General features: G+C 47.9%; 1 protein-coding gene across 2 annotated transcripts; it reads right to left on the bottom strand.

Annotated features, from left to right (window-relative positions):
- Nucleotides 1–278: 278 nt before the first annotated feature.
- Nucleotides 279–25463, bottom strand: fus (FUS RNA binding protein). 2 transcript variants are annotated; one of them, XM_063062950.1, is made up of 15 exons: nucleotides 25340–25463; nucleotides 17675–17708; nucleotides 16096–16256; nucleotides 13502–13664; nucleotides 12955–13211; nucleotides 11276–11501; nucleotides 9128–9162; nucleotides 7254–7289; nucleotides 6006–6115; nucleotides 4756–4885; nucleotides 3575–3682; nucleotides 3218–3335; nucleotides 1001–1092; nucleotides 730–874; nucleotides 279–510 (listed from the first exon to the last, which is right to left on the bottom strand). In XM_063062950.1, exons 1-15 carry the CDS (start codon nucleotides 25350–25352, stop codon nucleotides 471–473), a joined length of 1668 nt encoding a protein of 555 aa, XP_062919020.1. In that variant the 5' UTR covers nucleotides 25353–25463; the 3' UTR covers nucleotides 279–470. The 2 variants fall into 2 exon arrangements, with proteins under 2 accessions (XP_062919020.1, XP_062919019.1); XM_063062949.1 differs by having other exon boundaries at nucleotides 12955–13214.
- Between the last annotated feature and the right edge of the window lie 508 nt (nucleotides 25464–25971).

A 25971-nucleotide genomic window follows, 5' to 3' on the forward strand; every position in this document is an offset into this window, starting at 1 on the left:
ACAAACTCACTCAAGGTCGATGAGGCTGAGTTGACTATTGCCAATTAGACTATACTATTAAAGCCTGAAAGCACATAACACCAGACTCAATGATAGCTTCGAACTCCAGAATGGACCTGTGAATGCGTGCGCACACACACACAAACAAAATCTGCCCTGTCTCACTCAGGATTGGTGACCGTCTTTCCTGATAGCTTTGCCCAGAGCCCAGGGAGGAGTCCGTTTGAACACTGACAGGGAAAGGCATGTCTCTTTTCTGGGAGAAGTAACGAGAGGAGTTAAAACAGTTGGAGGTTTAATGTCAACTTGTGGAAAATACAGGTTAAAATCCAACAAATACAAAAAAAACAGCTCCTCTGACGCAATGTAACGGTTATTACACACTTTGATGCACAAATCAACACAGAAACCGTATACAAAATAAAAAATAAAGGTAGAAATCCCAAGGTCCCAATGAGTATGTACACAAACTAATATGGTCTCTCTCTTCGGTCTTGTCTGTGATCACTCCTTCAGGGAGAGAGAGAAAGAAAAGGCAAGGAGGGAGGTGGGGAGGGGAGAGAGACGCAAAACAAAAATGGGTTAGACTGTTACATTCAGCAACAAGGGATGTCTTCAATTACAAAGTCAGTACCATAAGACAGGAGGGGCACGAACTGAGCGGCGCGTGTCTGTGTCTGCGAAGGGACTGAAAATGTTCATGATACGAAGGTCAGCAGAACCATTTACCTGGAGTCCATTTTCCCAGATCCCATGCCAAACCCTCCTCGGTCACCACCTCTGCTCCGGAATCCCCCTCGGTCCCCTCCACGGCCACGGAAACCGCCACGGTCAAAGTTCCCGCGGCCTCCGCGATCCCCTCCTCCAAAACCACCTACAGTGGAAACAGGGAGGCGGAAATGTCAGGGAAAGGCAGAGAGATCAGAGGCACATTCCCTCCACACCATCCCAGGGTCGGACAAAGATAGAGACACTCGCATGGAATTTAACCCTTACTTACCCATCTGGGGTGGCCCGCCCGCTCCTTCAGGTTTGGGAGATTTGCACTGGTTGCATTCATTCCTCCATGAGAAGTTGATGTTGCCACAGCTCCTGCCAGAGAGAGAGAGACCATTCAGATCACGACTGGAGTCCTGTCCACCTAAACCTGCCACTCCAGCCCCACTAACCTCACAAGCATTCAGTTAACGGTGCTCCACACCGGGCATACACAGTGAACGTCAGGGCCCCTGGCTGGGACTGTTACACAGCTGAGGGACCTAGGGGTATGGTGATATGGTTTGCTGAGAGTATTGTCACAGGTAGACAAGGCAGTGACCATGGCATTTAGCATTCTGCCCTTCATCAGTCAGGAGTTGGGATGTTATGTCACAGTGCACAAGGTGTTGGTACTATGAGCAGCTCAGATCATCCCGCCATTTTTGCCCTGGGAACAAAAGTCTCTGGCTAGTCACTTTTATCTATGCCCCTTATCATCTCGTACAGTTTTACCAAGTCACCGTTCTTCCTCCTCCTCCTCTCCAAAGATAAACACCGTACTTCACTCAACCGTTCCTCAGGAGATGTGCTCTCTAGTCAAGCCAGCATTCTGGTAAATCTCTTCTGCACCCTTTCTAAAGCATCCACATCCTTTCTATGAGTTAACCAGAACTGAACGCAATATTCTAGTTGTAGCATAACAGTTTTATAACAGGCTTTTGAACATAGTACAGCACAGTACAGGCCCTTCAGCCCACAATGTTGTGCCGACCCTCAGACCCTGCCTCCCATATAACCCCCCACCTTAAATTCCTCCATATACCTGTCTAGTAGTCTCTTAAACTTCACTAGTGTATCTGCCTCAACCACTGACTCAGGCAGTGCATTCCACGCACCAACCACTCCCTGAGTAAAAAACCTTCCTCTAATATCCCTTTGAACTTCCCACCCTTACCTTAAAGCCATGTCCTCTAGTAATTGAGCAGTGATGCCCTGGGGAAGAGGCGCTGGCTATCCACTCTATCTATTCCTCTTATTATCTCGTACACCTCTATCATGTCTCCTCTCATCCTCCTCCTCTCCAAAGAGTAAAGCCCTAGCTCCCTTAATCTCTGATCATAATGCATACTCTCTAAACCAGGCAGCATCCTGGTAAATCTCCTCTGTACCCTTTCCAATGCTTCCACATCCTTCCTATAGTGAATGCAAGGAGTGTTTAAGCTGCAGAAAAGATTCATAGGAATTTTGCTGTACTGAAAGGCTTGAGTTACAAGGAACGACCAGATAGACTGGTGTGTTGATGTTTCTGGAAGACAATTTTAGACAAGACTTTCAGGGATGTGGTACAGCAGAGTACAAGTACAAGGGGTCCATGAAAGTGGTGTCACAGGCAGACATGGCAGTAAAAAGGCATTCAGCACACTGGCCTCCATGTGTCAGGGCACTGTGTACAGGAGTTGCAGTCACACAAGATATTGGTGAATCCTCATTTGGAGTGTTGCCTTCGGTTCTAGTTCATTATATGAATGACGCCGAAGCTTTAGAGAGGCTGCAGTGGAGATCTATTACAATGCTGCCTGGATTAGAAAGCACATCATACTGAGGAAAGATAGAGTAGGCTTCTCTCTGGAGGAAATATGCTATTAAGCTGGAACAAGTGCAGAGGAGATTCACAAGGACATCACCAGGACTCATAAGACTAAGTACGCTCTGAGGAGAGATCAGGCACACTGGGACTCCTCCTTGAAGGGCGATCTTACAGAGGTGTTTAACCTCCTTGAAGGCCACAACTAGGGGGAATGACTATGATACACAAGAGCAGAACTAAGCCAAGTATTCTCTGTCATTCCACTATGGCTGATTTATTTTCCTTCGCAACTCCAGCATCCTCCCCATGATCCCCTTACGAACTGGGAAGTATTATTATCTTATACGCCAGGGTTTGGGATCCAAAACCCAGAGGGCAGAGGGTTAAGATGAAATGGGAAAGATACTTAGTAGGGACCTGAGGGGGTGGTCCATGTATGGAACGAGCAGTAAGAGGAAATGGCTGAGGTACGTTTATGACGTTGAAAAAACATTTGGACAGGTACACATACAGAAAAGGTTGAGGGCAAGTGGGACTAGCAGAGATGGGAATCCTGATCGGTGGGGACTGGACGAACCAAAGGGCCTTTTGTTCTGAGCCTGGACGTTCACCAACACAGGGCAGGGTTTTCTGAAGACCTCTCATACTCACGGATTTGAGCACTTCCAGTCACCAGCTCGCTGCTGTCCTCCACCACCACCTCCTCCTCCTCCTCCACCTCCAAAACCACCTCGTGGACCACCTCCGAATCCTCCACGGCCCATGGAACCTGACCCAGAGACAGAGAGAGAGAGGGAGATGAGAAGGAGAGAGACACCAAGGGTTGGGCAGAGAAAGTTGGGCTCCAGCTACCCCTTGGCACCTCCACAGTGGAGACATGGACGGGGGTGGTGGAAGAAGAGGGGCAGCAGGGTAGCCACACCCCACCAAGAGAAGCCGAAGCGCCCCCTCCCCCAACCCCATAACTACTTGGAAAGGAAGCACTGGAGCATTATGAATCCTACTCACCTCCGCGACCTCCACCTCCTCTGCCCCCACCTCTCATGCCTCCACGACTGAATTCGGTGCGGCGTGTGGCAAAGGATACTTTGATCATGTGACCGTTGAATTCCTTTCCTGAGACACAGAGGAAAGAGTTGGCGAGACAGGCTTGGTCACAAACTACCCTTCCTCAATACCGTCAACAGGAAGGCCGTATCCTCCCCCCCCCCCCCCCCCGGGTCCTTCTGCGTCTCCACCATTGAGTCAGCAGTAAGGAAGACAAATGCAATATTAGCACTCATTTCCAGAGGACTAGAAGATGTAATGCTGAGGGTTTATAAGGCGTCAGTGAGACTGCATCTGGAATATTGAAAGTAGTTTTGGGGTCTGTACATGAGACAAAATGTGCTGGCATTGGAGAGGATCTATCTAGATCTTTAATTAGGTAGGTGTCAATAATATCCTTGCTTATTCTTCTAAACTCCAGTGAGTGCAGGCAGAGCCATTAACCTTTTCATTCCCACGATCATTCTCAGAAACCTCCTCTGGACCCTCTGCAACACCAGCATGACCTTCTTCAATTCCCCTATTTCGGTTATCCTTTCCCCTCTTCTCTTCCGCCCATTACCACATTCCTGGTTCAAAGTAAATTCATTATCAAACTAAGCACCATATACATCCTTGTTTCCGTGCAGACATTTTACATGTAAATTAATGAATTTACAAAAAGCTATACATAACTAAGGCTGAAAAGGAAACAATGTGGAAAAAAACAACTAAATAAAAAGTATCAAGAACAAGATTTGCAAAACAAGTCTATATATCATAGAATCAGTTCAGAGTAGCAGTGAATGAAGTTATTGTTGAAGGCTAGTAACCGTTCCTGAACCTGAGGCTTCCGTAGCTCCTTCCTGGTGGTAGCACTGAGAAGTCTTGGACGAGATGGTGGGGTACTGGATACTGCTTACTTGTGGCAGCATTTTGTGTAAGTGTGCCCAGTGGTGGGAGGGCTTTGCCCGTGATGGACTGGGCATTGGTGCTTCCATACCAGGCTGTGATTCAACCAGTTAAGTAAGATGCATCTATTAGAGCTTTTGGTAATATACCAAATACAACATGCAAATCACTCATCTTCCAGCATTCCCAGGCTCTTAAGTCAGCATGAACACCACCCCCCACCACCACCACCGTTACCCACAGCCACTCACCGTCAAACCAGTCGATGGCTGCCTTGGCAGAGGGAGGATCATCAAAGGAGACGGTGGCCTCACCCTTCAACTTGCCGGTCTCACGGTCAGTGTACAGGTTGATCATGGGCTGCCCAGTCCTCTTGTTCATCTGCAAGGTGGTGATGGGGGTAAGAGAAGGGTTCGCCCCACAGCCACCCCCCGTCTGTTCTAAATGCCCCACAGCCAAACCCCGTGTTCTAAATGCCCCACACCCAAACCCCATCTGTTCTAAACGCCCCACACCCAAACCCCGTGTTCTAAATGCCCCACACCCAAACCCCATCTGTTCTAAACGCCCCACACCCAAACCCCGTGTTCTAAATGCCCCACACCCAAACCCCATCTGTTCTAAATGCCCCACACCCAAACCCCATCTGTTCTAAATGCCCCACACCCAAACCCCGTGTTCTAAATGCCTCTTCAATACCTGCATCGTATCTGCCTCTACCACCACCCCTAGTAAGCACATTCTAGGCACCCAGGTCAAACTTGAAGGCAGAGTAGAGCGCTAATGGCAGCATTCTTGGTAGTGTGGAAGAACAGAGATCTTGGAATCCACATCCATAGATCCTTCAAAGTTGCCACGCGTTGACAGTATCGCTAACCAAGTGTATGGTGTGCTGGCGTTAGGTGGGCTAAAAAGTCGCGAGGTAATTTTTCAACACCAGAAAACTCTGGTTAGTTCACACGTGTTCAGTTCTAGTTACCTCATTATAGGAAGGATGTGGAAACTTTAGAGGCTGCAGAGATGATTTACCAGACACTGAACACACTTAAGAGGAAAGGGCTTTCCGTGTGAAGGATGAAAGAAAACTTGACAGAGGTGCACAAGATGATAAGAGGCATAGACAGAGTGGACAGGGAGGCAATGGTAGATACCAGACGACATCACTTAAGGTGTATGGAAGAAAGTTTAGGGGAGATGGTGAAAGGTGCCTTTGTTTTTACAGAGTGTGGGTGCCTGGACTACACGGCCCAGGGTGTGTGACAGAGGAAGATAAGCGGATGGCAATGTGGTAGACTAGGGTCAGAGTAGATTAAAAGGGCCTGTACTGTTCCGAACTATGCACCACAGGCAGGCAACAGGGGATATAGACCACATGCAAGCATTACAGTGACCTTGTGGCCTGCACAGATGCATTGGACCAAAGGGCCGTGAGACAGGGTACTGGCAGTGATGCTGCACGAGTTGAGTGAGGCCAGGGAACCAGAGGGGGTCAGCAATTTACCTTGATCACGCCGATCTGCTTGAAGAAGTCGGCCACAGTATCCACAGTGACGTTCTCACCGAGTCCCTGGACGAAGATGGTGTTGTTGTCAGAGTTGTCCTGGTCTGAGCCTGCGATGGGGTGAAGAGGGAAGAGAAATGACATATCTTTCTGAGCTACTGAGGGAGCATGTCCCCACCCATCACTCTCTCCCTTGTCTCTGAAACCCACATCACAGTAACCCTGTCACTAACACAATCCACCCCACCGTCACATCAACACACCACCAGAGCCTTCCGCCATATTTTAACCCAGGGGTGGCGAGCCTTTTTGCATGTGTGCCCAAATTGGCGATAATCTTTCAAAAATAATTTTCTTGTTTGCCATGATTACTTGCAGCAGTGATCATCACAGGTTAGTGAATTTGTAACAATAATTAGTCTTCTTTAGCATAATATGATGAGTCCTGTCGCTTATTTATGTGTATTGTTTTACTATTAATAAAAATAGATTGAAATAAATGAAACATTTTTGAAAACCTGTTCAAAAATTGCTGAGGCGAATGTTTCCTCTAATTAGTAAATTCCTTGGGCTGTGCCATTTTTGCCCAGTGACAGCAGCATGAATGGAAGTAAACACAAAGCTTTTCTAAGGATCATAAAGTACCAAGTCCAGTTTGCTATTAATTGTTTAAGAGAAATAAAACTGAATCAGAAACTGGAAAAGGAAATGCGATTGTGTATGATCATAAAATATACTGAACATGCCAACGAGGTAGAGGGTGACAACCTTCTAAATGCGCCAGTCATAAAAGATGTGTGCAGACACACCTCAGAGGGAGCACTGATGGAGGCGCTGAGCCACCACATACAGTTACCAAAGTTACTGAGTATCCCGTGTTCACCAACAAACGACAGAAAAAGCAGAATGAAGCTAACGGCAACTGGTCCAACACTGTAAAACCAGGCCTGCGAGGATTTCAAAACCTGTCAACCAACATCATGTGTGGTTGTGCCAAGCTGATGCGAGACACTTTCCTGTGTATTAATCTTGCTGCTGACAGGTTGCAAAATATCATTCTCTGTTCCATTTCACAGTACAGATCTGTTTTTTTTATTACAGGGTGGGGTTTAAAGAAAGACGAGGCACATGCCATCTTGGGTATGCTTACTATAGGATTACCACCCTGGACCCCTCCAATTCCCTTCCCTGTACATTCGTCACAATTAAACAGGGGGAGGGGAACAGAAAACGAAGAGTCATTCCTACCTGGGTTGGCGTTTCCTGATCCTTGGTCCCGGGGACCTTGGGTTTGAAAAAGAAAGAGGGAGAGAGTTAATGCCCGAGACCTGGACCTCCCCGCCTCTCTCTCTCTCCCCCCTCCACAACCCCCCCCAGCCCCGAAGGGAGGGGGAGAAAGCGAGAGAACGCCACACAGCATAGAACCCGCCGGCAATGCAAACGAAACGTTCCGGGCCAGAGCTGAGACTCCAACTCCTGTCAGTGCTTCGCCGCCTGCTCGTTCCCTGGGTGGCAAAAAACCTGCCTGTGCAGCAGACCTTCCACATCAGCCTGTGACCAATTACCAAATCCACCAGTGACTTTAACCTCTGAGGCAGAGTGTGTGTGTGTTAAGTTTTTTTTACTCTTTTGTTTAAACAAACCATTTCATTTTTCTCAACATGAACCACTTTTGCCCCCATCCTCCAACTCAACTGATCGGTATCCAGCTGGGGGGTGTTTTTGTTCTCCCCAGCAGCGGACAGGTGGAAATCCTTCTCGAGTGGAGCCCCCACACACAAGCTTGACCAACACCCAGGACACGTGCAGTAAACAGCAAGCTTCATTCACTTTCAATCCTTGATTCTAAAACAAAGCCCCTTGTGTGTGCTTGCTCGCCCATGTTTTGAGAAATTTCTGCTCAAGACCCTCACTCAACACCACTCTTCAGCCTAGAGATGATGGTCCAGGCCGTGATCAGCAGCTGGGGGAGTGGAGCCGTGGATTGACTAACGCTGAGACTCACCACTCTGGATTAGACGCCCGACAGCCCACTCTGCGACAAACCACGGGATAGGGAGTTTGAGGGGGAAAGGGCACAGGGGCAGTATGGTGAAAGAGTGGGGGTGGTCCTCTGACCACTACCAGTAAACTTACATGACCACAAGTGAACCCAACTTGAGAGAGGGTGGGTTGTTAATGGCAGCTGTGGCACGACTGCAGTGGGATCGGTGGTTGGTACAAAGCCGTTTCTCATGCAAGAATACTGGCGAGAGTGAGCAGAAGAAGAGAAACAAGAACTAGAGAGAAGAGAGAAAAGAGAACCCTCCCCCCAGCCAAAAACACAAACACCACACAGCAAGGACATTCTGCCTGAGTCCAGGACGCCCTAAACAGAACCTTCTTGCTGTCTCTTCACCTGCGAGAGGGGTAGTTCACCCTGGCTACAGGATGGACAGGATGAAGGCGGGTAGCTGAGGGGGCAGAAGGTACACGTGCCCAACACTGGGTATGTCGCGCTGGCCAAGCCTCAATGTTAACTCCCCAGAGATCGAGAGGAATGCACACAGACCGGAGCTGTCCCAAGTGACCCGCAAGGTGGGTTGGAGGCCACCGTCTTTCCAACGCATCACACAAGTCAGTAACATGTTGGCAAACCCCTCTGTAACCATTCAGTTATCAATATTATAGACACACCAATATATGCTATATTAAACCCATACATAGTGGCGTTATTTTTTCCAGACCAACAAACGCCGTTACTTTTGTTTTGATAAACACCAGTATCTGTACTCATGCACATCAGTAACACCATGACCCATTCACTGTATTTTGTTTTTTTTGTTGTTTTAAGATGCTTAGATTAGCTTTCGCACCACACCCTCCCAGGTTTTGATGTTAAGATGATATTTGGCTGAGGGGAGGCACTCAGAAGAGTAGCTCTCACCAAGGGATGCAGAGAGAGAGAGGGGAGGGGAGGGGATTGGTGTTTGTAAACCCCATGCCTTACAATCCCCACAAGTCATACCATGATAACAGTGCCTTTGATTCACAATATACTCTGTTAAACACATTGAATGCTTCAAGTCTTTAGAGTTTTTTTTGCTTTTTTTGGTTTCGATTTGCTTAACTCTTTCACTTACCACCAAACTTATTGAATCCACCTCGTTCACCACCGCTGAGAAGACAAATTTGAAGATATTGAAGCTTTTTCCACGTGTCTGTGTGCGCGCACGTTTTGTGTGGGTGTGTGTGTATGTACATGTATGAACTTAGACCTATGGTTTATTTACATGTATATATACACTTATTTTTTTGTTCAAAAAAACCAGACCTTTGATTTTAACATGACACTGTTAATGCAAACCATCTCTTTTTACCGAAAGGTATGTTGGAATTTCTCCAAAAGTCTTATCTGTCCAAATTTCACCATAAAATATACTCTCTAGTACCAAACCTTGCATAGGACATTCACATACTAAGCTCAGCCAATTTTACCATTAACAGCTCTGCACACAGTTTTGCCTTCTACAAAAAAAAGATTAGGTATAAAAATATGTAAAATATAATACAGGACTCATTCGGTAGGTATGTAGAACTACACAGAGGTGCGTCTATTGTAAAGACACCTCACTGTACTTGTTACCTTTGATTCCACTCTTAACACACACCACTGCTATGGCAGAATCTTTACGTGTATACAAGACCTTGGTTTTTTTTTTGTTTTTGAGACTTGCATTAACCTTAAAAGCGGCTGAATTGTGGTGTCAACTTTTTTTGTGTACGGCATGCAACTCTCTTGGATTAACAAAAAATAAAAAGGATTTTGGTTATGTAAACTAGTGTGGAGGGGTGCAGAAGTGATACAGTTCATTTCACTTTGAAACCTGTGACACACAAAATTGCAAGATTTGTTAACATCAAAACAGCAGATAAATAAATGTGTTTTATCTAAGTAGTAAATATATTTGCTTTCATATGCCCGTCATTCACACCCAGCCCTGATCTGCCAACCCAGAGATACACACCAGCAGTTAATGTGAGAACCCCTGCAGCAAACCTGGCTTCATGCCGAAGTCTTGGCGTGAGGCAGGTTACCGTCACACCAAACCAAGTAACTGGTGCATGTCTGACCCGGTGGAGAGATAGTCACAGAGCTTTCCTCGGCCCTTTGCCCACCCCCACAAAAATTACGGTACTCCACCCCCTTTATTTTAGAAAAGGAATCACACCACTTCTCGGTAGACTTAGGGACACCACGGCCTTCTCTTTGTCAACAGAATCGTTTGCAGACACAGATGAACATACAACAGGTTTAGCAGAGCTGGCCTGGGCCTCTCCTTCCCCTGGCGCCCCACCGAGCACACACTTTCAGCTGAGTGCACAGGAGGCTCCTGTCGGGAGACCCCAGCCGACGGCCAACGACAGAATGTTCGGTTTAAGACGATAGAACACAGGGTGGTACACCAGGGTAGGGAAAACAGCCCGGCCCGATCAGCTTTTGTCTCCCACCCACCACATGCAACTAGTTCGTAGCCTTGTCAGTGTACTTGGAGTTCAGAACCACCCTAAATATTCTCCCCCCACCCTGTTTATCTTCCCTCCCACTGAGTCTGTCACACCTTCCTCATCCCCCTCCCTAGCTGTGCTCCACCCATTCACCGCCCCTGGAATCAGTCTAGCTTTGTCCCCAAGCCCTAGTCATCATGACACTTCTCCCCTCACTCCTGGACACTGCTCTTCACCCTTCCCTGGGTCTGCTTCAGTTCACACCCCACCCTCAAACACCACCTTTCTGAACCTCCTGCCCCAAATACCCACCCCATTCCCGAAGGACCACCCCTTTCACCTGTCCACAGTAACCCCAGACACACTTGCCTCCATCCCATCCCCTCCTAATCTGGCTCAACTTACACCCCACCGCCCCCCACCAACCGCACAACACCTCACCTCACTGTCGTGTACCATCCTCCCCAGCACCTCTCCCTTCACTTCCCATCCCTGGCTCATCCCCTCCTGCCCTGCCCAAACTCTACTCTCTCCCTTCACTCTCGCTCCTCTGCTGGCCACAGTCCCCCTTCCCCTCTCCCTCTCCCATCCCCCCTCCCGCTCCCTCTTTTCCCCACCTCATCCTTTTCTCTCCTAATGCCGCATCCCTCCTAGACTGAAGCTGCTGAACCACTCCGAGACACCGGCCTTCCCGTGGAGGTGAAACAGGCTCCCCCTACCGCTCCCTCAAGCACGTCTCCCCACCCCCTCCCACATGAACGGATCAAGAGGCTGAACCTTACCTCATACCCCCACCTCGTCCTCCACGGCTCCCTCGCCCGCCTCCTCCACCGCCCCCTCGCTCGAAGCTGCCACCTCCTGCTCCTCCGCCTCCGCCTCCACCACCTCCGCCGCCACGGCTATACCCCCCTCGACCTCGGCCTCGGCCTTCCTGCTGCCCTCCTCCATATCCACCGGGGTCCTGGCTGCCGTAGCCTCCACCGGGGCTGGAGTCCTGGTTGTATCCACCTGCAGGGGAAAGGAGAGACGGTCAAAAGGAAAGAGACGAACAGACAGACAGAAACGCTGAGGAAGGAGAGGGAGAGCGTGAGGGAAACAGGTCCGGGGGTGGGGGGGTGGAAACCAAGTTTTATAAGGCATTACTTACAGCGCACTGGAATACAGACAGGCTGTAGACTGGTCAGGGCATCAAAGGCACTAACACAGGGTTATGAGGGATAACAGAATAGCAGGGAAGGCTCAGGGGGCAAAATGGTCTCAACCTGCTCCCATGTCTGATGCTTCTCATCAAGTACTCGTACAAGTCTTTAGTGCTCATAGTACCACTGGTCAGCACTGACATCCTGGGACAAAGGGCCTGCTTCTGAATCGTATGATCTGAGAGACCCCTCGCTTTTGACTCCTTTGCTGCTTTAAACATCCTTGTCCACCCCATGTCAGGACTTTCTATCTTTCAGTGAAATCACCTCTCATTTGTTCCTAGGAGGATCCAAAGGAGAGCTAACGAACTGCATCCACAGCAGGCACGATGGAAGCCAGTTTTTCAGACAGGAGACCGGTGACTAGAGGCATTCCCTGAGGCTGGCCCTGGGACCTACATTCTCTGTCATTCACTAACGATCGAGATGAGGGGCAGGGCGGTGAAGTGTGCACGTTATGTTGCAGCTGTAAAAGATGGCGGTGAGTCCACATATGGTACAGTAGTCCAGTTTTGTTCACCCAAGACACCAGTACACTGTGGAACGTAGAACAGATTTACAACAGTGCTGCAGGGACTTGAGGGAATGAGTTATGGAGAGGGGCTAGGCAGGTTGGGACTATAATTCCTTGGTGAGTAAGAAACTAAGTGACTTTACAGAAATGTAGAAAACCATGAGGGGCGCAGATAGGTTGGGGAATCAAGAACAAGAGGACACAAGTTTAAGAAGAGAGGGAAAGATTTAATAGGGACCTGATGGAACGAGCTAGCAAAGGAAGTGGTTGAGGCAAGTATATTAACAACACCAACAGTACCTGCTACAAGTACGTGGACAGCGAAGGTTTAGAGGGATTTACAATGATTAAGGAAGATTATAGGGATATGGGCCAAAGACAGGCAAATGGGACGAGCTGCTACAGGGATCTTCAATGCAAGCTTCCTTCGATGGGGCTCTACAACTAGATAGCAGAGAATATTTGCGCTGTAACTATCCCTCACTCCCCCCCCCCCACCCTCAGCGCTCTTGGCACATGGTTAAAAAGGGAAGAATTAGATTGGTGCTAAGAGGAGGTTATGAGGTCAGCACAGTGTAGACTGAAGGACCTACACGATGCTGCACTGCTCCATGTTCTCCCTTCCCCAGCTCCTGCAAAGGGCCTCGTTCTCTGCGATGAGAGTGAAGCAGTGGGAGAAGCTGGGACCAGCGCGACCCGAGGGACTCGGCTCCCGGTGGTAGCGACCTGAACAGAACCAAATACTCACCCCCTCCTGAGCTGCCCCCACCGCTGCCACCGTACTGGCCCTGTTGACCGTAGCCTCCGCCTGCCTGGCCCTGGTAGCCCTGCTGTTGTCCGTAAGGGCCTTGCTGTTGTCCATAGGGTCCTTGCTGTTGTCCATAGGACCCCGGTTGTTGTCCATAGGGTCCCTGCTGTTGTCCATAGGACCCTGGCTGCTGACTGTAGCCCCCACCGCCCTGTGGGTGCCCATAACTGGTCGTCTGCGAGTTTGTTCCCCCGTAGCTGCTGAGGGAGTAACAATGCGCTCAGGTCAAAGGAGCTGGGTATGTACAGTTAATATCCCCTTCTGGACCCCTGGTGTTGAGACAAGCTGTCCTACCCCAGGCCCCAGACACACCACCCACCTCCCCAACCCCGGAACTCTGTGGGAGCAGGCGTCGGGCAAGCCGCCCCCTCCCACCCTGTGGGACCAGGCGTCGGGCAAGCCGCCCCCTCCCACCCTGTGGGACCAGGTGCTGGACATCACCACCCTGGACTGGGTGCTATGTTGTGTTACCAGCCCAAAGACTCACCTGCTGGAGGAGGTGGCTGAAGGTGCCTGCTGACCATAGCCAGGGTAGGAAGACTGTTGCCCGTAGGAACTCTGTGGTGCCTGGGTATTGCCATAACCAGAGGAACTGTAGCCACCCTGGCCCGAGTGAGTGTAGCCTTGAGAGGTGGGCTGGGTCCCATACCCTACAACGAGAACACAGCATGTAGGCATATCATATTGTTTACAAACGCATAATATTATTTCAATTCCCACCACTACAAGGAGATTCCATGTTCTCTCACATGGGATTCTTCCGGGTGCTCCAGCTTCCTCCCACATCCCAGAGACATATGGCCCGGGATAGGATTAGTAACTTTTGGGAATGCTATGTTGGCGCCGGAAACATGGCGACACATTTTCGGACTGTGTTGGTCGTGTCACAGACAACGCGTTTCACGGAAGGTTTTGATGTATGTGCGACAAATAAAACACTGCAGTCGTACAAAACTCCCGTTTGGTGTGCAGTCTGTCCGTCACATCTGCAGACATGACAGCAACGGGCAGTGCAGAGCAGCATTGCCTGGAATGGAGAGTGACCATAAAGAGAGATTCTACAGGTTGGGTTACTAACAGAAGGCCGTGCGGGGACTTTATGAAATTTACAAAGGCACCATTAAGGTAAATGATCAGTACTTCTCCAGGTTAGGGGCGGCTCTTTCACACTCACTCAGTGGGCGTTTAATAATCCTTCATTATAGGATGTGGAAGTTCAGAGTGTGTGCAGAGCTTTAGCAGAATGGGGCCTGGCCTAGAAAGCACATCTTGTGAGGAACGGAGGAGTGAGCAGATCCAATAAGCTGGAAGAAGTGCAGAGCAAGGATGTTGGTGGGACTTGAGGGAATGAGTTAGAGAGAGAGGTTGGGACTTCATCCCTTGGAGCGTAGAAAACTGAAGACTACCTTTCAGGGGTGTGTAGGAGGACAGACAGTGAAAATGCAGTCTTTTATTGATTAGGAAAATCAAGACGTAGATGGCACAGGTTTAAGGTGAGATGAAAAAGATTCAATAGGGATAGGATGGGCAACTTTGTCCACCCAGAGGGTGGTCCATATATGAAACAAGCTGGCAGACGATGTGGTTGAAGCAGGTACAATTACAATTAAGAGGCTTTTGGACAGATACATGGATAGGAAAGGTGTAGCAGGATATGGGCCAATGGGGGAGGGGGGCGAGGAGAGAAAAGGTTTAGCAGAGCGGCACGGCAGACAAGATGGAGAGATGGTTTTAAAGGAGCAGAATCTGCACTGTACAACCCAATGCCAATGTAGGGCAGACAACCAGAATTAGGCTCATTATCGCCAAAGAGTGCAAAACGAAAGGTTTACAGTTTACAGAGAGTTCACCAATCTGCTGGGGGGAAGAGAAGATGCTGTCTTGCTGAAGAAAAATGAGAATACATCACATCTGCATCTGTCACCCTTCTCCTGGGCTCTAGCTAAACCTGCTGAGTACCTTTGTCCCACTGTTTGCCGACAACAGCATATGAAGAGCTGGTAACAGAAGATGTAAACAACAGGAGCAAGAGTGGCCCGTCAAGTCTGCTCCGTTACTCAGTATGATCAGTGGCCACGGTCTCAGCATCTTCCTGCCTTTTCCCGAGAACTCTGCATTCCCCTGCCATTTGGGTCCACAGGAGAGTTACCAGGATACTGCCTGGATTAGACAGCATGTCTTATAAGGGTGAGTGAGCTATTGTGTTTCTCTTTGGAGGACAAAAGGCAACTTGATAGAGCTGTATAGGGTTATGAGGCATTGATAGAGTGGGCTGCCATCATCTCTTTTCAAGGGGAGCAATGGTCACTACAGAGATAAGTGGAGGAAACTTTAGGAGAGATGTCAAAGTCACAAGTGTTTTATTTTAGAGTGTGCTGGATGCCTGGTGTGAGGTAGAGGCTTAAACATTCAGAGACTCTTAAACCGGCATATCACTGAAGGAAAAGGGAGGGTTATGGGCGCTGAGGGAAGGGAGGATTAGGCTGATGGCAGAGTAGGTCTATACAGGTTGGGAACAGACACAGAGAACATGCAGTGCAGGCAGACAATATGGTGGAAGGGCCACGTTGATGTAGATAGGGTAGAACCTGTCAGCCTGGTGGGACATGCTTTCACGATTTTGTATCTTCTGTTCGAGTGGAGGGGAGAGAAGGGAGCATATTGGGCTGTACTGTTCTACTTTCCCCATTACGTTTAATGCTGTGTAGGAGGGAAGGATAAAGGAAAAAAGATACGCAGACAGCCACTGCCTTTGTCCCAGGGTGAAACAGCTAGTACTAGAGGATATGATTTTAAGGTGACTGAAGAGATGTCAGGTGTTTTTTTTTTTAAACACAGAGTGGTGGGTGTATGGAACTATCTGCCAAGCATGGAGGTAGAGGCAGATACATATAGAGACATTTAAGAAACTCTTAGAAAGGCACATGGATGATAGAAAAATGGAAGAGTTAGATTCATCTCAGAGTAGGTTAAAAGGTCAGCATAACACCATGGGCCAAGGGGGTCTGCGCTGTGCCACTGTTTGTTGACACCCACAGAACTACCGTAAACCCATTACGAGGGTTTGCCAACGACACTTACCAGTCTGTGCCTGGCTGTAGGAGGAACCGTAACCGCTGCCCTGACTGTAGCCAGACGTATCCGTTGGCTGGCTGTATCCACTGTAGCCCTGGTGGCTGTACCCCTGGGGAGGAGGCTGGCTGTAGCCACCTTGACCGGGTTGGGTGCTGTAACCCCCATAGCTGGAGGGGAGAGCAGGAACAGGTTAACACAGGAACTGGAATATTATTGACCAATGTACAGTAATACAATGAAAAGTCTTTCTTTTTAAATCTTTTTATTGAGTAAGTATACAAAAAAGGTAAGCCATATAAACATTAATACAATGTTAAAGTATAATAAAATTCCAAAAAATAACAATACCAAAAAGAAAATACTACAAACAATGTAATTTAAGCATAAGAAACCAAAATAACATAATAGTATACTAGATTTTATATATATCAATAGAAAAAAAGAAAAAAAAACCCCAAAAAAAAAACCCACCGTGCAACTAACTAAAAGCAAAGCAAAGCAATGGGCTAACTTGAAACCAAACAGAGTTAAACTTAAAATCACGTCCTCAATCCCGACCTCCATTAAAACAGTGAAAAAAAAACAAGAAGGGTAAATATTACATTAAATGAAAATATCGAATAAAAGGTCCCCAAATCTGTTCAAATTTAAATGAAGAATCATGAAGGTTACTTCTAATTTTCTCCAGATTCAAACATAAAATCGTCTGAGAAAACCAAAAAAAGGTAGTTGGAGCATTAAGCTCTTTCCAATGTTGTAAAATACATCTTCTCGCCATTAAAGTAAGAAATGCAATCATTCTACGGGCTGAAGGGGAAAGATTACTAGAAATTTTAGGTAGTCCAAAGATAGCAGTAATAGGGTGAGGATGAAAAGTCTGTCTTGCATACCATTGATACAGATGAATTCATTACACAGTGCACTGAGATAGTACAATGCAGGCAAACAATAAGAAGCAAGATGAGAACCAGGTAGATAGTTATGGGAGCTCAACTGCTGTATTACAGCAAGGCACAGTTACAGTGCAATGTACTACCCAGCTCAAAGAACACTTGTCTCACAAAAGATCAGTACAGATGATTTCATTTCGAAGGTATACTAAGGCAGTACAAAGTAAAACAATAACAGAATGTAGAATAAAGTGTTACAGCTACAGAACAAGTGCAGTGCAGGGGCAAAAGGTGCAAGGGTCACAGTGAGGTCGACTGTGAGAACAGGAGTCCATCCTAGGGGACCATTCAATAGTCTTTTAACAGCGAGGTAGAAGCTGTCCTTGAGCCTGGTGGTATATGCTTTCAGACTTATTTTCTTTCTGCCCAATGGGAGAGAGCTGGGGAGAGGCAAGAGGATGTGCAGGATGGATGGGGTTTCTGAGGTTGAGGGGGACAATAAAGCAGCCATGATGGATTGGTGGAGCAGACTTGATGGGCCAAAGGCCAAATTCTGTCCTTGCATCTATTGCACAGAAGGGGGAGGGAGAAGAGAGAATGTCCATGGCGGGAGGGGTCCATATGGTGAGTTTCTTGTTGTCAGGCAAGTGGGGGGCAGGGGAAGAGAACGTGGGACCGACTAGTGCTGAACTTACCTCTGAGCTGACGGCTGTCCGTAATTCCCAAGATCTACAATGCAAAAAAAAAGACAAGAGAAAGTCAAAACTTTGCAGCTCATGGGGATCGAGGTGCTCCAGTAGGGAAGTGGTGTTAGGTAAATTGAAGGGATTGAAGGCAGATAAATCCCTGGGGCCAGATGGTCTGCATCCCAGAGTGCTTAAGGAAGTGGCCCAAGAAATAGTGGATGCATTAGTGATAATTTTTCAAAACTCGTTAGATTCTGGACTAGTTCCTGAGGATTGGAGGGTGGCTAATGTAACCCCACTTTTTAAAAAAGGAGGGAGAGAGAAACCGGGGAATTATAGGCCGGTTAGCCTAACGTCGGTGGTGGGGAAACTGCTGGAGTCAGTTATCAAGGATGTGATAACAGCACATTTGGAAAGCGGTGAAATGATCGGACAAAGTCAGCATGGATTTGTGAAAGGAAAATCATGTCTGACGAATCTCATAGAATTTTTTGAGGATGTAACTAGTAGAGTGGATAGGGGAGAACCAGTGGATGTGGTATATTTGGATTTTCAAAAGGCTTTTGACAAGGTCCCACATAGGAGATTAGTGTGCAAACTTAAAGCACACGGTATTGGGGGTAAGGTATTGGTGTGGGTGGAGAATTGGTTAGCAGACAGGAAGCAAAGAGTGGGAATAAACGGGACCTTTTCAGAATGGCAGGCGGTGACTAGTGGGGTACCGCAAGGCTCAGTGCTGGGACCCCAGTTGTTTACAATATATATTAATGACTTGGATGAGGGAATTAAATGCAGCATCTCCAAGTTTGCGGATGACACAAAGCTGGGTGGCAGTGTTAGCAGTGAGGAGGATGCTAAGAGGATGCAGGGTGACTTGGATAGGTTGGGTGAGTGGGCAAACTCATGGCAGATGCAATTTAATGTGGATAAATGTGAAGTTATCCACTTTGGTGGCAAAAATAGGAAAACAGATTATTATCTGAATGGTGGCCGATTAGGAAAAGGGGAGGTGCAACGAGACCTGGGTGTCATTATACACCAGTCATTGAAAGTGGGCATGCAGGTACAGCAGGCGGTGAAAAAGGCGAACGGTATGCTGGCATTTATAGCGAGAGGATTCGAGTACAGGAGCAGGGAGGTACTACTGCAGTTGTACAAGGCCTTGGTGAGACCACACCTGGAGTATTGTGTGCAGTTTTGGTCCCCTAATCTGAGGAAAGACATCTTTGCCATAGAGGGAGTACAAAGAAAGTTCACCAGATTGATTCCTGGGATGGCAGGTCTTTCATATGAAGAAAGACTGGATGAACTGGGCTTGTACTCGTTGGAATTTAGAAGATTGAGGGGGGATCTGATTGAAACGTATAAGATCCTAAAGGGATTGGACAGGCTAGATGCGGGAAGATTGTTCCCGATGTTGGGGAGGTCTAGAACGAGGGGTCACAGTTTGAGGATAGAGGGGAAGCCTTTTAGGACCGAGGTAAGGAAAAACTTCTTCACACAGAGAGTGGTGAATCTGTGGAATTCTCTGCCACAGCAAACTGTTGAGGCCAGTTCATTAGCTATGTTTAAAAGGAAGTTAGATATGGCCCTTGTGGCTACAGGGGTCAGGGGGTATGGAGGGAAGGCTGGGTTCTGAGTTGGATGATCAACCATGATCATAATAAATGGTGGTGCAGGCTCGAAGGGCCGAATGGCCTACTCCTGCACCTATTTTCTATGTTTCCATGTTTCTAGTACAGAAATCACAAAAAGTGACAGGACTGCTTAAGTCATTTAATTGGTAATGGTACCTTAAAAAAAAGTAGAGCACAGGATTGAGTCATGACGCTGTGCCGACCCATATAAACCTAATCATCAATCTAACCCTTCCTCTTTCACAGCCGATAACCTTCCGTTTTCTTGTCTCTTAATTGTCCCTAATGTATCTGCCTCTAACACCACACCCAGCCCTATATTCCAGGCATTTAATAGCTGTGGGGAGGGGGGGGAACTACTCCTGAACTGCCCACTCACCTTAAAAAGGATGTCCTCTGGTATTAGTCTTTGCCACCCTGGGAAAAAGCCACTGGCTTTCCACTCAATGAATGCCTCTCATAATCTCATATACCCCTATCAAGTCTCTCATCCTCCTTTGCATCAGAAAGCCCTGGCTCACTCAACCTTTCCTCAAAAACATTTTCTAATCTGCATTCTCTCTAAAGCTTCCACATACTTCCGATAATGAGACAAGTAGAACTGAACACAATACTCCTGGGGTGGTCTAACCAGTGTTATGGAGCTGCAACGTTACCTCACAGCTCGTGAACTCAGTCCCAACTAATGAAGGTAACACACACACACCTACTAAATCTCCCTATCAACTTGCACGCAACTTCGAGGGATCTGTGGACGCGGACCCCAAGATCCCTCTGTTCATTCAATTGGTGTATTATTGTCATGTGTACAGACACAGCTTTTGTTCACATGCCATCCAGACAGATAATTCCATGCACAGTTACACTGATGTAGTACAGAGAAACTGAATGCAGATTGTAGGGCCACAATGAGATCAATTGTGAGGTTAGGATCCATCTTATCCTATTAGATGAGTTTAAATGTTTATTGTGACATGCACAATTGCAGTGAAAAACTTCCTTGCAGCAGCGTCACATACGTGTAAACGAGTTTATTAGTGTCATATGTACTACGAAGAGCCTTAGATGAGAAATTACCCTTGGGCCTGATGGAGCTGTTGTATCTTCTGTGTGACAGGAGTGGAGAGGAGAGAGAATGCACATGGTGCTGATTTCCCAAGACAGCAACAAGTGTAGACGGAAGGGGTGCTTGATCCCGTGACGGACTGGGCTATGCCCATAACTGTCAGTCACAGGGAGGACAGTTGCCATACTAAGCCATGAAGCAGCTGGATAAGGTGCTGTCTGTGGTTTAAATGAAAGGGCAGTGTGGTGTAAATTCAGCAGATTGTTCCCCTGCTGTCTCTGACCTTCAGGATCAGTGAACACAACTGACAGAATGTGAAGTGTCACTGTACAAATACAGCACAACTGAGCCCTGCTGCTCAACTCTTCCATGCCAACCAAGGTGCCTTCCTGAGCTAGTCCCAAATGCCCGTGCTTGGCCCAGATCCCTCAATCTTCCCTCTGACGGCTCATTCCTCATCTCCACCACCCTCTGCACGAAGCACTTGCTTCTCAGGTCTCCTCTGAATCGTTTCCGTCACTAAGCCCGAGCCCTCCAGTTTCAGACTTCCCTTTCCCTGGGGAAAAAGACTGCAACCGCCCACCTCCCTTACACTCCTCGTCATCCCTTCAGCCCCCTTCACTCCAGAGGAAACTGACAGAATCGGAATCAGTTTGTTTGTCACATATACCAAGAAATAGTGGAAAAACCTGTCTTGTACACTCTCGTAAGGAAAGGGTTAAATTAGTTTTCTCCTCATAAATGCTAAAATGTGTAAAACAAAATGGACGTCTGCAAGGCAAAATGGTGTCAGCTTTGAATGTATGAAGAGACGGAGAGAGATAATGAATATCGGACACGGGTGGCTCCCTCTACCAGCACAGCTCAGTGATTCGGATGATGAACATTATTATGCGTTTGCGTCTCTTAGTAGTTCGTTAACCATCTTTCCTTCTGTATTTATTTTAATAGTATTCAAATATGTGTACAGTGTCTCCTTTGTGGATATCTCACGCTGCCGAATCAGGAAAGAACAAGGGGTGAATTTTAAAGTATTTTCTTTATAACTCTGCATACTGAGCAGTTCATCACACAATGCATCGAGTTACGACAAGGTAAAACATCAAAAGGCAAAATTAAGCACAATGTAGGTAAACAACAAAGTGCAAGTTCATAAGGACTAATTGTACAAGGGGACCTTTCAGTACTCTTATAAGAGGAGTAGAAGCTATTATCGAGCCTGGTGGTGTGCACTTTGTACCATCTGCCCAATGGAAGTGGGTGTGAGGGGTCTTGGATTGCAGAAGCTGTCCTTGAACCTGGCGGTATGTGGCTTCAGGCTTTCCTAACTTCTGTTCTGACGTTGGGGGGGGGGGGCAAAGGGCGAAGAGGAGAAAATGTGCTGGATGGCTGCTTTCCTGAGGCAGCGAGGGGTGGAGACAACGGAAGATTGCATCCAGAATTCTGAATTCTTATTTCTACAGATGACTGACTGCTGCATACAGGCTTTAATAGTCACAGAGTGGTAATGAAGATGATCATCACCTCGCTAGCCTGTCTTTTTGCATCTTGCCTCCTCTCAGATGAGCTCTTGGCCTCAATCTACTTCAGTACATCTATCCCCAGGCCCAAACATCAACTTAATCAATCAAGTCACCAGCTCCATTTCATTAGCAGTTTGAGATCTGATTCAGTACTGTGCAAAAGCCTTAGGCAGATGTACCAAAAAATTCTAAAGCAAAAATGCTTTCAAAAATAATAAAGTTTCTAAAATTCAAAAAAATTATTAAAGAGAGCAATAAAAATAATTTAAATCAATATTTGGTGTAAACTGTACATTGTCATGCAGTTTTATAAGAAAATCTGCTGGTAGGCTGTTGAAGTATCTTGGAGAATTTGCCAGTTTTTTTGCAGACTTTGGCTGTCTCACTTGCTTCTGTCTCTCCAAGGAATCCCCGACTACCTCAGTCATGTTGAGATCTGGGATCTGTGCAAGCCATACCATCTGTTAAAGAACTGCTTCTTCTTCTTTTCACTGAAGATAGATCTTTATAAACTTGGGTGTGTTTAGTGTCAATGCCCTGCTGCAGAACGAATTTGCACCCATCAGACATCTTGCTGATGGCATTGTGTGAGGGACGAGAATCAGCTTGTACCTCTCAGCATTGAGGATTCTATTCATTCTGACCAGATCACCAACTCCACTTACACAAATGCAATTCCAAACCTGCAGGGAGCACCTCCAAGTGCTTCACTGTTGGCGGTAGACACTCATCCACGTAGCATTCTCCAGCTCTTCCAGGGACAGCTTGCCTCCTGCTTGAGCCAAAAATTTACAATTTTGACTCATGGGTCAGGGCACTTGCTGTCATTGTTCAGCACGCAAGTCCTTGTGTTTTTGTGCAGAGGTGAGTCGCTTGGCTTTGTTTCCACTTCAGATGAATGGTTTTCGTCAGCAACTCTTCCACGAAGACTACTTCTAACAGGATTTCTCTAGACCGTAGAGGGACATACTTGGGTTCCAGTGGTTTCTGAGAGTTCAGAGCTGCTCGCAGTGCTGGACTTCCTCCAATCTAGAAGGATCATCAGCTTGCTGTCTCTCTCAGCTTCTGCACCAACAACTGAGTCTCTGGTCCTCAACCTTCTCGGTTTCATAGTGCCTCTTCAGAAGACCTTGGGCAGCACATCTTGAAACTCGGGTCTGCAGTGAAATTTCTGCTTGGGAGACACCTTGCTGCTGCAGGGTGACCACCTTGTGTCTTGTTGCTGTGCTCACCCTTGCCATGGTGTAGGAATTGATTATTTGATGGTTGATCTGTCACATGTGCCACACCCTCTCCTACTGGTCTGGTTGTCTCCCATCCAGCTTGATTCCTTCTACACCCTTTTCAGTACCAGTTTAGTTCATTCAACTAGTTATGTTATTGATCACTGGAACCTTCTTGATATCTTTTATTTAATAATGCACTGGGCTCTACACCTACAACTTAATCGAGTTTTTAAAAATCTCTTCTGGGCTTCCAGCTGGGTACAGGTTTCAAAACATTTGTTATAATCAATACCTGTACACAGCTGAAAGCCTGAGAACAGTTCGTTCATCATATATGCTGGGAAAGCACTAGATCTTTAATCAGCTTTTTTATTTCAAAAATGGTCTATCACTTAATGTTACTTTATTTCATAAAGTTTCTCTAACATTCATTTTTTTTTAAATGAGTGTTTGGAACTCTAAAATTCACTCTTTGCTACCAACACACTAATGCAAAGACAAACAAAAACATTTAAAACTAAATTTATATAAAAAATCTAGGATGCCCAAGACTTTTGCACAGAACTGTATGTGACCAAAGACTTTTGCAAATTTCGACAGATTTCTCAGAGAGAGAATTCTGACTGGTGCATCACCAGTATGGAGGCTCCAATGAGCAAGATGCTGCAGAGTTGTAGACTTAGCCAGGTCCATCACGGGCACACCCTACAACCACGGACATCTTCTAATGGTGATGCCTCAACATAGATGGCAACGTCCATTACTAAGAGCCCTCAACACCCAAGGTATGCCCTTTCTTTGTTACTAACACCGGGGAGGAGGTACAGGAGCCTGAAGATCAATATTCAATTAAGGAACAGCTTCTGCCCCTCCACCAGAGTTCTGAAGCCATGAACCTAGCCACTCTCTTTCACACAGTTGTTTTCTGTTTACAACTGAATGACTTTTAAATTTTGCACTGTATTACTACTGTGAGACATGATGCAGTTCGGTGACAGTCATAGTCATATTTTATTGATCCCGGGGGGAAACTGGTTTTTGTTACAGTTGCACCATAAATAATAAATAGTAAAAGAACCATAAATAGTTAAATAATAATATGTAAATTATGCCAGTAAATTGTGAAATAAGTCCAGGACCAGCCTATTGACTCAGGGCATCTGACCCTCCAAGGGAGGAGTCGTAAAGTTTGATGGCCACAGGTAGGAATGACTTCCTATGACGTCTCTGGCTAAATGTACTCCTGCGCCTACCCAGTACATTAAACACAATTCTGAATATCTCTGCCTGTAGTTTCTCTGCAAGCCTCATTCATCCTGCACTCTCTGGGTCCCCTACACCATTGTTATTACCTGGATGTCAAAGCAAGGTTTTAATACCCACCACGATGAACCAGGTTACCTATTTACCTTGCTCAGGGGCGTACAAAGGGGGCATCATTGTACCCACCCGCTGTACAGTACGATCCAAACCACAAAGAGGGGGGCTGCTCCCCAAACCCAATATGAGGGTCAACTCTTGGGTGATGGACAGGGAATTCTGACGTCACCGCGCACCACGCCAAGCCGGGGAAGGAAGGAAAATGCCCGGATGTCCCCCTCCGCCATGGCCCGTCCCGGCCCGGGATGAGCTACCCGCTCCAATCCGCCGCCATCCTCCCCCGCAAGGCATCCGGGCGCCGTCCCCGCCTTACGGGGACCCCACCGGAGTTTTTTTTATTTGTGGCTGGGGGAATGATGAAGTTTCCAACCGGCAGAAAAGTGTGTGGGGTGGGGGAGTTTTGTCGTATGAAAGGGCGGCGCGCCACGATCCGCCCCCACCACTTTTATCGGCGCTGCGACACAGATTTAAAGGCGCACCCGCCACTTTAATGCGGGAAGGGGGAAGGAGCCGCGAAATGTCGGCGGCGACACCGAGCTCCCACCACCCCCCTACCCCGACTCGGCTACATCGCCGCCCGTTTCAGACCAACGTCGGTGGGGAAGCGGGGAGATGGGGAGACAAGCGGTTGTCTGTCAAGACGGCAGGATTTAATGCCCGGAGTGGCGGGGAGGGAGCGGGGCGGACAAAATGGCGGCGGCTGGAGGGAAGAGTACGAGGCATGAAATGGCGGCTTTACAGGGGAGGGGAAGAGCCGGAAAAAACAATAATTCTTCCGACCCCGGAGGCGTCGATCAGACTGGGCAAAAACGATGGCGATCTGTTGCACCTCCGCCACTTACCGTTGGACGCCATCCTGCCTTCACCACGGCCGCTGCGGTCACGACTGACGGAGGGGGTGGGGGAGGCTGGGGGGGTGGAGCCTCAGCGGGACCCGGGACCCTGATGGAGGGATGGACTCTCTGTCTCCACTCTTTTACACTCCCTTTCCTTCTCACAAAACAGGCTTAGGGTTCTGTTTTAAAAACTATTCGAATACTACTTCTGCGGGGGAAGCTCTGTTATTTTTTGGGGCGGAGGGCTATGTTATCTATATTTGGCAGGACACCACTCCCCCCCCCCATTCCTCCTCCGGATGGCATTGTCCGCCGGTAGGACACGTGATCCAAGAACCCCGCCCCATCCCTGCTCCACCACGTGGTGCAGAAAGCCGCAGCGCCCGTCCTCTCCCTGCCGCCTCGCCCCTCTGACGTGTTACGCAGAGGCGCGAAGAGAGCTCGCGCCACGCCGCACGCACCCCCAATCCCTCCCACGTGAGGCTCGAGACCTGGGGGGCGGGCGGGCGCGCGCACGTCGGAACCGACGACCCACGTGGTCGCCCGCCGCGGCCTTCCCGCCCACCGACGCGGTTCGGCAGCGGTCCTTGTCCGCTCCCGGCAGCGGGTTGGCACAGGGCCCCAGCAGGTGATGTGCT

This window comes from Mobula hypostoma, chromosome 11 (assembly GCF_963921235.1).
Source record: "Mobula hypostoma chromosome 11, sMobHyp1.1, whole genome shotgun sequence".
Taxonomy (NCBI): Eukaryota; Metazoa; Chordata; class Chondrichthyes; order Myliobatiformes; family Myliobatidae; genus Mobula; species Mobula hypostoma.